Source organism: Pelobates fuscus, chromosome 6 (genome assembly GCF_036172605.1).
Source record: "Pelobates fuscus isolate aPelFus1 chromosome 6, aPelFus1.pri, whole genome shotgun sequence".
NCBI lineage: Eukaryota > Metazoa > Chordata > Amphibia > Anura > Pelobatidae > Pelobates > Pelobates fuscus.
The window spans coordinates 252013649-252028604 of record NC_086322.1 but is presented as its reverse complement, the minus strand read 5'-3'; the positions used below and the strand labels follow the sequence as shown (position 1 = coordinate 252028604).

Genomic DNA, 14956 nt, shown 5'->3' with positions numbered 1-14956 from the left:
GGAATAGAATGGCAGGACAACTTATACTGCAGCCTTATTTGTATGTGAATAGGGTCTCTTTAAAGTGACACTAAAGACCCCTGAAACTCTTCAGTTTGCGGAAGTGCTTTAAGGATTAAATAAATTCTCTCCTTTTGTCGTAATTCATAAAAGTACTGATTTCAATAGAAACCTGCACGTTTAGGAACACCCCACTGGCAGCCAGGAATACTTCCTGGTTCAATAAGTTTGAATGATCATTCAACTGAAAGCTTTCACAGGGAAGCATTAGTGTAATTCTTTCCTATGAGAAGCACTTTCATGGGTGATAACTGTAATTGCCGCAAATGCTCCAATTTTGACCAGTCAAGGAGGGAAAATGTTGGCACTGACCGTTTTATGGAGGTCAAGCAGAGCCACATCAAGATAGGGCGGCTCGCTGCTAAAGTAAAAGTTGAGTTGAGTAATGGGGAAGTTTCTGGTATCGATGGGATTAAAAGAACTCTCCAAACGTTAAAACCAAATACTAGTTTTTTTTAACATTGGAATGTTTTTTTAGTTTAAAAGTTAATGGAAACATAAACACCATCATCACATCAGACCCACAGAAGGTTGAAACAATAGTATGAGCTTGCAATATAGTTTGTGCAGTTGGGACTTGCTAACATTTCTGACCTAGATTTGTGGGTTAGAGCAGTTTGATATGTTATATGTTCCCCTTGTAATGGCACAAGTGAGCTCGAACTTGTTGAAATATATTGTTTTGCATACTACCTTACATATACATTGCATATATATATATATATATGTGTGTGTGTGTGGCGGACCGACTGGCACCCCGACTTGGTACCTCTGCCAATCGCTGCTTTCGAGTTCTCACCGAGTACTCCAAGCACTCAACCAGACACCATCAGCACTGTAGACCCTTAGCCGCCGCAGCTTGGTTGGGGTCTCGCTGTCCTCCACCCACCCTTGACCCAGGTCAGGGATCCAGCTTCCAGTGGGTAGACCTCTCCTACTCCAGAGAGTATAGCAGGATAGCTCTTACAAAAACCTGTATAGCCTTCTCCCACAGACATGAGACAAGGCTCTATGTTGGGGATGAACTGGAACTGGTTTAATGGGAGCCACATATGCAGCCTTTTATGCAACTCCCCATGCAAGGGGTTTCCTTAATCACATTCCAGGGGCATTCCCCACTGGACCTGAGAGGAGGCTAGTTAGAAGCAAACATTCCACACACTCCTCGCCTGTGCCTGAGAAATAATTACCTGAGCACACAAACATATAATTAAATTGTCTCTCAGGTACAAAAACATACAATTTAACAAACCCCAAAAGCACCTCCAAAACACATGAAAACCCCCCAAAGTCACATACCCTGATAGCCCCGATCTGGGTGACCAACATTTCCAAAAATCACCCAGATCGGTTCAGGGGTTCAGGATTTTCATGGAAGTCAATTATTTGACAGACCGTGCACACGGTCCTATGTCGAAAACCGTGCCAGGGAACCAGGGCAAACTGTCGGTCTCTTTTCGGGAGCACAAAAGTACATAAAATACCGAACGGAATACTTAAATAACTGGTGTAGTCTGTTCCTCTTGATTGTGGGAACGTTTCCACCGAACAGTGCCTTTCTAAGTGGGGTATAACCGAACGCAGGCGATGATGGAAGTCCAGTTCGGGAGTTTCTGTGTCCGATTTTAGTTACATGAGATTCGTGCCCAAAAACCACTTCCCGCGTTCGCAGGAACAAGATGGCCGCCACCTCGTGGTCATTCATATGAAATGCAGCCACCCAGACGAACACTTAGAACACTGCGGTGGAAATTGCTACAAAGTATCAATTGGGCTTAACAAGCTCCCGGGCGGTCTCTGGAACAGATCCTTTTTAACCCCTTAAGGACACATGACGTGTGTGACACGTCATGATTCCATTTTATTCCAGAAGTTTGGTCCTTAAGGGGTTAAAGTATGTTAGCCAAGGTCTATTGCAGGGGCCATAGTCCAAGCAGACTCCTCCAGGAGCTCATGGCAAGGTTCTGTTCACCACAATATATATTTTTTTCTTCTTGAATATATTTCCCAACTCCACACCTATATTTATGCCTAGTGTTTATAAGGCAAAGGGTTCCTTATATGTGTAGCTTCTGCCCTATATTCTCTTGAGCGCTTGTCCTATATCTTTTGTTGTAACAAATGCCCTGGTCAGCCACAACATTAAAACCACCTGTCCATTATCATGTAGATTCCCCTCTTGTTGCCGAAACAGCTATGATGGCATGGACTCCAAGGGACCTCTAAACATGTCCTGTGGTATCTGGAACCTGCTCATGAAAAGTTTTGGTTTATATTGACCCTGTATATATTTGTATAGTGCTATCATATCACCTCTGAAGAGTCTTTTTACTCTGCTGCTCCATTCTTCTTCTGGGTCGAGAGCAATGATGGGTTGTATACCCATCTGCCATCCACAACTTTGTGGGACTGTCTCACAGGATCTTTACCTTCATACTGGAGCTGGTGGACTTCGTGGACAGCTGCCACTGGCTTGTACACCGTTCTGGGCGTGGGGACCGCAGAAGCACCATCATAATATTCCTAGTGGCATGGAGGATCTCTATATAAGGCCTGGAGGCAGTGGGGTACTCCCTCCAACATCTGTTATAAGGCTGCTGAGTTAGCACCCATTTGACGCATACCTGTGGCATCGGTTGATGCAGGGACTCAGGCTCACATGAAAGTCTACCATAATGTTCTCACTTTCCCTTTCATCCGTTGCTTCTAATATTCCACCTGCTTATATAATGATATGGACTATGGCTGTACCTTTTTATTTTGTTGCCTATTGATCTACCCTAATATATACCTGATGGCTCTTATATTTCTGCTCAGTTTCCTTCCTGGTTATAAGTCTTCCTATTCACAATTGCATGCTGAACTCTTGATATCCACATGCTCCCAGTCATAGGCAGTTGATACTAAGAAATGCTTACCTTTTGCTTATTCTAATAGGAATGGATTATATATACACTATCTAATATCACGTCACTTGGTCACACTCATAAGCGGTTGCTACTGTTACATACTTTATTAATGTTTGTAGCAAAGCCAGAATTTTGCTTAGCATAGGATGACTTCTTATTTAATCTAGCCTCTGCAGGATTGGTAATTATCGCGAGGCTCCAGTTAAGCTACGGCGGTTGTAGAGCCTGCGGTGGTTGTGGTGTCGTCTGCAGTGCTTGGAGTCCTCTGTAAGCGCTAGGAGCATCCGTCAACGGAGGGTACTCGGTCTGAGTACACGGAGCTCCGTTACAGTCCTAGCTTCTGGTTCCCTTCATATTGGGTTCGGTTATTCTGCTATGTATTACGCATAGATCTTTTTCGTGAGTTACATTTCATCTTTTCATGTATACATTCGGTTAAATAGTTGCTTGTTTTAATAGACAGACTATTTTCATTTCTATTTAAAGGTATAACTTATGCTATCAAAGTGCATGAAACCAGCTAACATTTCGGTATGGATCATTTTGACTCCCACGCTTCCAGGAGTTTTCCATAAGTTATCCATTTCAATTTAAAATTGCCTTAGCCTACGTTACAGGCCTCATTTCTTTGTGGTTAACTGTGACACATACATAAGGATAGTTTCCTTTTTCATGCATGCTCGGGTTGAATCACACGTACTGATCCAACCAATCATACGTCTTTTACTGCACAGTAATATGCATATATATATATATATATATATATATATATATATATAACTTACTTCAATTTTAGGTTTCCCTTACACACTGTTATTATAACACTTATACTGTTTATACATAGGCCATGGCCTCCCTCAACCTTTCCTCTTATAGATGTTTTATTAAAGCCACGGCATCACTTTTCCTGGGCAACACATTTTATATGCCCATGGTATATCACAACATTTCATTTTACAAGTCATACGCCAGCAAGCCTTAAAACATCACTGGTACAGGCTACAAAGTCTGTTTCTTTCCAACAATCCACACTCATCATACTACTCTCTTTTACCCATTTCAGGCTGTCAAGCTTATTTATATTTGCACCACACGGTTTTCCTGTGAGATTGTCATACTACCAGGTACGTACGCCTGCTCATATGGTATTTCTACCATACATTTAATTTCTTCCCCCTAGGTTAGAGTACTGGCAATAGGGTCATAGGTTTCCCAATAGGTATTTACCCCTTCTTGGCAGTCGCCATCGGTTAGTGGTCCTGCGAGGCCAACACCCCGCCTCAACGTTTCAGAGGCAAACACCTATCGGGCCACACGTTAGCTAGCCGCCTCGCATGTTGCATAGAGAGGGCCTCACCTGTCACTCCCTTCCCCTGTTTTTCTGTCTTACAGTCACCGAGAGGCCTAAAACTCCTGCCACTACGACGAGTGGCCTCAAATCCCCTCACGCCAACGCATAGACAGAGCCTCTCAAGCCGCTTGGCAATTAGTAGGGCCTCACCTGTCACCAAACAAGTATAATGTTTCGCCATCCGGCTTAGCTAGCCTGCCAGTACAATTTGGTGGTTTTCATACACTAATACATTGTTTTGTTTGTAGTATGTCTCGGGAAGGGGTAGAGGATTTCTCCCTGCTTAGCACCCCGGCTAGAGCTGTCACTCACACACAAGGAGGAGAGCTAGCTAGTCCAGCATCGATCAGATCCTGGACGATCCCTTGTATAACCACAGAACTGAGGAGACGGCAAATCCTCTACCCCGCTACAGCAAGGAAATCAGAACTTTTCAAACTGCTACGTACATCAACTAACAGCATGGATGCCGGGGAATGATCTAGCCAGTCCAACCCAGGAGACATACATTCCATGTTGTCTTCACTCATGGCGTCCATGAGCAAGGTCAACTCCAGGCTAGAGAAACTTGAGTCGGTCACCACGGCCCTTACGCTAGCAGGGCCACCCGCTGCTGCTTCACAAGCACCAGACGACTTGCCATTAGTTGCTCCAGCCATCACCCTGGATGACCAGGAAGTTAGCCCTGCTCATATGATCCCTGAGCACATTAAAAAAGATATCCTGGAAGGTAAAGACGTCAACCTGGCTTCCCTGTTGATTGTCTCCCATGATATTGTGGAAAATAAGATCTATGCTTACGATGATGTGTCTGTTGTTGTCAGATCTAGGGATGCCCGCCTAAACAGAAAACTGACTATCCCTGAGTTTGTACTGGCTTTTGGTATTTACAGGGATGTCATCTGTGCGGTCTATCCCAACAGAAGAGAGGAGTTTGATCTTTACATGCACAAGCTGGTAGACCTGGGCAACAAATATGGTGGTTCAGCCTTTTATGACTACCATAGGTCTTTTTCTGCAAAAGTGGCTGGAGCCTTCTCCCAGTACAGAACATGATCCAACTGGGGAAGGATTAATACCGTCATTTTGCAGACACTTTGCAGGTCTAAGAACACCGGCTTGTGCATACTGCTCCTCTACAGCCCATACGACAAATTTCTGTCCCAACACGGCGGACGAAAATGCCTCTACGCGAGGAGCTAGTTCCTCTGGTGTTCCAGAAAAATTGTCAAGAGACAAACTGGGACGCCCAATCAAGTTTCTGGGCAAGTCCTAGATATGTAATAACTTCAATGTTGGGTCTTGTAATTATAGTGGATGTAGATTATTGCATGTCTGTTCAAAATGTTTTAGGGCACATGCAAAAACCATGTGTCCAAATAAAATGTACTCCAAGCCTTACCTAACGTCCATTAATATGCCGGTATTTACTGCATTTATGTCTCAGCACCCGTCTAGACACCTAGTAGACTTTCTTATCTCTGGTTTAACAGAAGGCTTCCACACAGGTATCCTACACATACCATCCGGGACTCTGGAATGCCCTAATCTACAATCCGCACAACACAACCCCACAGCGGTTGACACTCTCATAGCCCAAGAAGTAGCTGAGGGTTTCGTATTGGGGCCTTTCAAAACTCCGCCATTTATAGAATGGCGCACTAACCCCATTGTTATTGTCACAGGGAAATCTTCCCTTAAACAGAGACTCACCATTGATTTGTCGGCACCACACTCATCGGCCAACCCCAGTCTTAACTCCCTCATACCCTCCGAGGAATTCTCCCTGCAATACACCACCATAGATCACGCCATTACCGCTATCACACAAGCAGGGGTTGGAGCCTGGCTTAGTAAGACCGACATTACTAACGCCTTTAAATTACTGCCAATCCACCCCACACTACGGCACCTGCATGGCATCAAGTGGTCCGGGAACTACTATTTTTTCTCCCATTTAACTTTTGGGTCCAAAAGTAGCCCAGCTATTTTCAACACATTTGCCGAAGCATTGTGCTGGTTACTATTGAACATAGCCAGATGCCCTACGGTATTACATTACCTGGACGATTTCCTACTGATCGAGGAGAATACTTCCCCTCCAAGTAGTCTTAAAGCTACCACCGAGCTATTTGAGCAACTAGGAGTACCTATCTCCCCTAAGAAAACAGAGGGGCCAGACACGATTATCACTTTTCTGGGTATTCAATTAGACTCAGCCACAATGCAAGCAAGCCTGCCACACGACAAGATAGAGAACATTCTTACTTACATCAACAGATACCTTAAGCTCGGTACTTGCAACCGCAAAGAGCTACATTCCCTGCTGGGATCACTATATTTGGTATGCGCATCAAACCTCAAGGCCGCTCCTTTATATCACGACTATTGCATCTTTTTCCACTTTTCCTACATGACACACACAGGTTGTCCTTAGATATCCAAGCTACGGCAGACCTAAACATGTGGAAGAGATTTTTGACCACTTGGAATGGTAAAAGTATGTTCCTCCCTCAATTGACTGACTCATCTCCTACCATTTGGTCAGATGCGGCATATACCACAGGTTTTGCAGCAATTTTTGGGAACTAATGGCTTTGGGGCAGCTGGCCTTCAGCAGTTCAGGATTTGGAAGGTTTTTCCACTACTTCAGCTCTTTTTGAGATCTATCCCATCGTGGCGGCTGCCGTGGCATGGGGTCATTTATGGGCTAATATGTCAGTTCGTTGTTACTCAGACAACCAGGCAACCTGTCACATCATCAACAAAGGTCGTTCCAAATCCCTTACGATCATGAGATTTCTGAGGAAACTCACTTGGTTGGCAGCTTGTCATAATTTCTTTCTATGTTGTTTCCATGTTCCAGGTATATGTAACACAGCTGCTGACAATTTGTCTCGCTTTAAATTTCAGGCTTTTCATCAAGCACTCCCGTCAGCTGCGCCCACAGCCACCACCACTCCAACCATTCAACAACTCATACTGGACTAGAAACCATCATGCAGCATAGCAGGACATTGTCCCAATTAGCACTATCAAAAAAATACACACAAAACATACAACAGGGCTTTTACACTATTCAAAAGATTCCTTCTGGAACATAACATCATGCAACCATTTGTTATGACATCTTTTTTGGGTTTTGCTTCTTTTTGCCACCTTAAACATAAAATGTCATATAACACCATCAAACTCCATCTCACTGGCATTCAACACCATATGCTAATCTTACACCCACATAACAATAGTTTCATGGCCTCTCACCAGATTAAGACCATACTCAGAGGCATTCAGAAATAAGAACCCACACATACAGCGCAGAGGCTACCCATAGACAACCATATTTTCCAAGCATTGTCTAACCTGCTTTATTTAAAACCGTTTGACACCAATACAAATTCTATCATTAAAACCGCAATATACCTAGCTTTCTATGGATTTCTAAGACCTAGAGAGTTCACTACTACCACCACAACCCCATCTACTCCTATCCTCCTCTATTCCCACTTAACAAAACACATGGATTATTACATCCGGACTTTACCTCACTCCAAAACCAGTCAGCACATACCAGTAAACATTCCGTACTATCCCACACACAACAGATGGTGTCCCGTCAGGGTTCTTGATGCATACATACAGCATCATAACTCACTACCCTCACAACCATTACTACAGTTACTAGGGTCAATACTCACCACTACAACCTTCATGACCTACGTAAGGTCCTTGCTCATTCAACTGTGCCTCAACGCAACCAACTACTCAGGGAACTCCTTTCGGATAGGAGCAGCGTACACAGCCTCCAGTGTTAACATTCCAAGTCATGTTATAAAAACACTGGGGCGCTGGAAGTCATCCGCTTATTCACGATATATACCAAACCCAGTTCAAGAATTAAGGGATGCTTTCAAAAACATGCCTGGTTGCTAAATGTATCTGTATTGGTTGTCTGTAATACATTTTAATTACTTAATTTTTGCCCTCTTCTTTCTCAGGCCTACCTCATCATCGGTTCAGGCACACCACAACCAACTTGCTCTTTTTGCTATCCTACATTTAATTGTGGTATTTCACACTATACTATCATAAGCACCTAACACAAAAAAAATATATATATACATACACTGCTGTGTGTGTGAGGGTGCCGTGTATGTGTGTGAGAGAGTGCTGGTAGTGTGTGTGAGAGAGTGCTGGTAGTGTGTGTGTGTGATAGTGATGGTAGTGTGCTGTGAAGGTGCGGTGTGTGTGTGTCTCTGAGGGTGCTGTTAGTGTGGTGTGTGTGTGTGAGGGTGCTGTTAGTGTGTGTGAGGGTGCTGTGTGTGTGATTGTGTGTGGGGGTGCAGATTAGGAAATATCCCCCCTCCCTTCTTACCTTTAGCCTAGGAGGGGGGATCCTTGCTGCCATCCCTGGTGGTCCTAGTGGTGAGTGAGCTCTAGCCTGCAGGGCTAGAGTTCACTCTCGCGAGATCTGAGCGTTGCCGCAGCAACGCTCCGACCTCGCGTGAGGAACCCGGCAGTGCTGCTGGCTAGAGCTCCCCAGGTCCTCTCCTGCCTGCCTCCCTGCCTGTGGGCCGGTGAGGGAGATCTTTGCCAGCCTCGATCCATGCGCGGGCTGTGGGGATTAGGGTGTTCACGTCTGTGATTTGTATAGAGGCACAATTATATTTTGATCACGGGAATCAACACTTTTTTTTTTTTTTTTTATACATGAAAGCACCTTACTAGCTTTTACATTGGCAGATTGGCATTGTATAGTGTTGCGTAGTTTGTGATATAGAATTGTTCCCAAGTTTTTAACTTAATGTTATCTTTAACTCAACCCAATTTAACATATAAGTGACTTGTTGGTTTCTTATTCCAAAACTCATGATTGTACATTTATCTGTATTGAATCTCATCTGCCACTTACCTGTCCAGTCCCCCTATTATCCAAATCCCTCTGTAGTGGTTATATCATATTCAGACTGTATTTTCTGACCTAGATTTATGTCATTTGTAGTCACCGACAAGACTTTCAATGCTAACTTCATTATCATTATTTATAAACAAATTAAAGAGAAGTGGACCCATGACAGAACCCTGAGGCACTCCACTTACCACTTTTGCCCAATTTGAAAATTGTCCACTTACAACTACTCTCTGCGCACTATCTTTCTTTAAGCCAGTGTTCTATCCAAAAACTTGATTTTTCATCTAAACCAACCGATTTCAATTTTCCCATTAATCATTTGTGTGGTACTGTATTAAATGCCTTGGCAAAATCCAAGTAGATTACATCTACTGTATCACTCTCATCTATATTTCTACAAACTTATTCATAGAACTCAATTAGTTAGTTTGACATGACCTGTCTTTCAGGAAACTATGTTGATTATTGATAATGATATTTTTGTGCAAAATTAAATCTTTGTCATGTTACACAAACATTTCATGAAAATTATTTGCAGTGTGGTAGGGTGCATTATCCTGATGAAAGAGGCCACTGCCGTCAGGGAAGACCATTGCTATGAAGGGGTGTACGTGGTCTGCAACAATCTCTAGGTAGATGGTACATGTCAAAGTAACCTCACTATGAATGCCAGCACCCAGGTTTTCCCAGAGCATAGCACTGCCTTCTTCTCATTGTGCATTCTGCTGTCATCTCTTCCCCAGGTAAAATAAAATGCACATGCACCAGGCCATCTACTTGATCTAAACGAAAATGTGATTCTTCAGACCAGGCAACCTTATTCCACTCTTCCATGGTCCAGTTCTGGCGTTCACGTCCCAATCAAAGGCTCTTCTGGCAGTTGACAGGGGTCATCATTGGCACTCTGACTGGTCTGCGGCTATGTGGCCCCATTCGGTGCAAACTGGGGTGTACTATGTGTTCTGAGACCTTTCTTTCATGTCCAGCATTGAGTTTTTCCGCAATATGAGCTAGTGTAGCTCTTCTTTGAGATTCATCCAGCAGGTCCGGCTTTACTCCCTATGTGCATCAATAAACCTTGGGCGCCCATACACCTGATGCTGGTTCACTAGTTGTGCAGAACCTAACCACTTGCCAGTTTGGAGATGCTCTGACCCTGTTGTCTAACCATCATTATGTGACCCTTGTCAAAAATCAGATCTGCTTCCAACACCTTAAATTCAAAAACTGACTGTTCACTTGCTGCCTCACATATCCCACCCCTTGATATGTGTAATTGTAACTATATATAATCAATGTTATCCCTATCTAATTTGATTCCTAGACTATATAGGATAGTTTGAGCTTGAACTACTGTGGAATTTTTGGGCAGTGTGGATTACGTTGAATTTGCTCCTTCTTCTCTCAGGCAGTAACACGCATAATGAACAGAGATGGAGTCAGTGAGGAAAATGCTAAGAACAGACTGGCCAATCAGATGTCAAACAGTGAAAGGGTGGAGAAATCAAATGTAGTCCTCTGCACTCTTTGGGAACCTGAAGTGACACAAAAACAGGTGATGAATGCTTCCGTGTATGTGCCTTCCTTTAGCCATCTCTTTGTATTTTGATATTACATAAGGTTAGATTGTAAGACAGATTTAAAAATATTGGGAAACACAGGCTGATGAATAACCTATACCAATGTCATAGCAATCACAACCTCTTTGTTCTGAGTTTTTCGACCCTATGCCTTACGTTCAACGGGGAAGCTTAAGTAATCAAAAACTTGCCAAATAGGAGTAATCTACACATGAACAGATCATCTGAAATTGAGTGAATTCAACCCCTAAAAGAACTTGATATACCGTAGAAAATATTTTTCCAACAATTAGCCAGTTCCCAGTAATTTAAAAAGTTTGCACATCAGCACAACGTACAATATAAGAACCTTGAGTTGATTACATTTTCAAGCAATGTTATTGAACCTTTATATTATAACCCTTATATTATAATAGCCCCCGCTGACAAAGTGTGTGTGAGGGGCATAAGAATATTGTTTATTTTATCAAATAGCTCCCAGCCCGCTGGCCAGAGGTTGGGGCAGAGGGGTGGATAGTCCCCCACCCAATGCTATGCACGACCCAGCCAGTCAGTGTTTTTTTAACAGTTCGTGAATATGGAAGGTTGGGGCAAAGGGAGGTTTTAAATATCCCTGGAGGTCTTATTAATCCCCATAAACTTTTATTTATTTATTACATTTAATGTGGCAGCTGGCTAGCAAGGGTTTACCAGCTGCCACATAACTAACCCTTACATTGCTGAGGGTGTTACCTATCTGCTTGCTGGCTGCTAGTGCTGCCAGTGGCTAATAGTACTTAAGATTATTGTTTGCCTGCATGAAATCAAGTAAACAACAATTGGCAAATGTGCATTCTGCCGGTTGCATTTGGTCCCTGTTTAGAATTGGTGCTTTGTGAATCTTCCTAATCCTATACTATGTATAGGAATCGGATGTAAAAGCGCTGATTTTAATCTGGACACCGAATGCATCCAGGTGGTTGCTGCAGATTCGCTCGAGCCGACTGAATTCCAACCATATTTGGCTTTAGTGAATATGAGACTTGCCATCGCGGTCGTAATTCGGTAATTTTAACCAAAGTCTGGTGTTTTGGTGAAAGATGATTCAAGTGAAAGAATATGTAAAAATAAAATGTTTTTAATGTATTTCAGGTACAGAAGGCTTGGGATCTCCTCCAGAATCGCATCGACCAAGAGTCACATGTTCCAAATGACAAACCTTTTTTAAAGTCCAGATTTTAAACTAGCATGGAAACAAAATCTAGATACCTATTATTGATTGATCCTTGTGTTCTGTCGCTGTTTAATCTCGTAAGAAACTAGGGAGACAGAACATATCAAATTCTCGAGACAGAACATATCAAATTCTCGAGACAGAACATATCAAATTCTTGTTTTACTATTCTGAAACTTTAAGGTGAGTTCTTAAATGTAATTGTGGTATTTGCATTTAAGATATATTTTAATTTGGTCAGAATCTACTTTAATATCCAAAGCTGGTATAGTTTCTCATCCCTCATGAGGTAACGTGTGGTTGTCCAGTTGAGTAAGACTAAACATTCTTTATGTTAACCCACTCTAGCCTCTCAGGATTTTAGGATTTCTTTTTTTAAAACTCCATAGGCATCATAAAATCTTCATCTCCTTGAAGTGGTTATGATGGCTGGAGTGTCCTGGCGCCGGCCCTTCATTCACTTTTAAACTTACAGTTTACTTAGTTTATTGATGAACTTGGGTCCCAGCTACCCACTGTACCTCTCAGATGCGTCTGCTTTGGTTAACACTTCCATATTAAGCCGAGCAGCTATGGAGATCACTGATAGGCTGATAGCATCATTTGAGCACTTTTAGCCTATTACTGCATGTGCATTGGACATCAGTTATATCCCAAGAGTGCTCACATGGCTCTCTCAGTCTATCACTGCCCCCATAACTACTCTCGGGGAAGTGTAGGGGTGGGGTGGCAAGTAGGCACTACAGGTGGCTGTTGACCCTAGTTCACTGTTAAACTGTAAGTGAACGGTTTAGCAGTGTACCAAGGCACAGTGCTAGCTTACTCCAGCCATCATAACTACTTCAGAGAGGTGAAGAGATTATCATGCCCTGAGTGTAAATCAATCAGAATGATTTTCACAAGGATTTGTGTTTAAGGAACTCTGCACTGCTTAAAGGTGGAAAACTGTCTTGAAGAACAAAATAATCTAAAAGTCAGCTGTCAAATGTGTGTGTGTCTGATACAATCCATGCACTTTGACCATGTAATATAGCTTACATAATATGTGCTTTAACCAACTTCAGTCTACACATGTGATAGCCAGCAAAACCGTTTATAGTCACAACAATCAGAAACCATTTAATTTATATATTAACTATATTATGCTCTAGTGATGATGATTGGGCAGGTCTAGCATATAATCTGTGTATTACTTTATGTATCTTTTGAGCCCTCAAACCCCTTTTCAAGAATCATAAAAAATGCCATCCATTGATACTATTCTGTCCAGTATGTAAAGGACATGCAAGAAGATATTCACAAAAACAGGAACGGCTGAGAATTCAGGAGAGAATAGCATATGCTAGACTAAAATAGTTGAGCTGTAAAAAGAACGGAGTTGAAGATTTTTTTGAACGGAGTTGAAGATTACCTTCTCAATTGATCACAATTCTACCATGAGAGAAAAAACAAAACGCTGAATCTCTTTAATATTGAAATCCTTTTAAAAGAGCATTGCAAGCGCTGTAGTGGTTATGGTGCCAGGAGTGCCGTGGCGTCTCACTAGCAATAATAGTGGAGGCAGAAGGCAGCGCCTGTCAGACTTCAGGTAAGAAGTCAAACCGTTAACAAACGGGGTGCCAGGGGACCCTTGGGACCATAATCATTCAGTCTGTTGCAGTAAGGAAGATGCTTGAAGTGTTCTTTTAAAAGATACTTTATTTTTGAAAATGCAGAACTGCAGCTTTTGTATGTGAATGGGAGAGATGTATGCTTCTAATGAGGTTTTAGAGCAATGTTTAGATCATGAACTGTTCATCAGATTTCCAGATATAAAGTAGGACCTATAGTAAGGTCCTACTTTATACCCATAGTAAGTTCCATAACCTTTTAACTGTGATTGAGCTACATTTCCCATAATTTCTGTTGGCCAAAATCTAGCTCAAATGGAATATATATAGTCCAACCAGAAATAGAGACATGCGACTGAATAGCCCTTATCTTCAGTTTGAGGCTTTAAGGCACGTAAGCGGTGCTTCTGTTAAGTGGTTTTATATGATTGAATCATATTACTCTGAAAACCCATTCTGACATAGTCAAGATAGTTTGAATAACAAGAATAGTTTGATTGAATCCTGACCTGGTCAATTTAATAAAACAATACTTAATGAGACAAAACTAGATCATAATCTGGAGCCTAACTGAAGCAAATAAAACACTATCACTCAAGGTCTCTGGGACCTGAACTGAATGAGTTAGAACCCTATGGAGGAGATTTATCAAGGCAAAAACAGATGTGATTCTCGGGGCAAAGTGCTAAATAAAGTCTAATCAACATGGAAATAAAGAGACTGTATCTCAACATGTAGCACTTTGCACCCAAAATAGCACCTGCTTTGCCTTGATAAATCTACCCCTATAACTCACAATCTCTTGGACTTACAGCGAGCGGTTAGAACACAATAGTTTTTGGAGGCCACTTCATTTTGCCTTTTAGCAAATAAACCACCGATGACACCATAGAGCAAAACCAGCACATGTTGATACCCTGCATGTTGTTAGCGTCATTGTTGGAATGTTGCTGCATTTAAAAGAATCTGTGGCTGTAGCAAGGTACTGTCTTGAGGCTTAAAAGAAAGAGAATGTGTTTATAAATTATATAAATAAATAAAATATTATGTTTTAATTGATTGAGTGAAAAAAACACCTTTTCTAATTCTTTGTTTTTTTCCTATAACTTTACTGTTTCCCGCACTGTCCTGCCAAATAGGAAGTGTTTTGTTTTGTTGTACATTGTATTTTATTTCGACAATGTCCTTATACATTTTGATCTAATTCGCCTCAACAAAGATTATCAAGTTTAAAAAGAAACCTACTTATATGAAATTAAAAAAAGTTTTATTTGTTTAAAGATATTTCATACTTGTCTAAGTGTATGTTGTGGTGTGTGTA

The 14956-nt window shown here is 42.0% G+C and overlaps 1 protein-coding gene across 1 annotated transcript in view; it reads left to right on the top strand.

The window, feature by feature from the left end:
- COASY (Coenzyme A synthase) overlaps positions 1-13856 on the top strand; it is a 32833-nt gene extending 18977 nt beyond the window's left edge. Inside the window, exons 9-10 of the mRNA XM_063458940.1 lie at positions 10641-10787; positions 11944-13856. Of these exons, the coding sequence (XP_063315010.1) occupies positions 10641-10787; positions 11944-12033 (237 nt within the window). The 3' untranslated portion in view covers positions 12034-13856. The remainder of the gene's footprint in view (positions 1-10640; positions 10788-11943) is intronic.
- The last annotated feature ends 1100 nt before the right edge of the window (positions 13857-14956 follow it).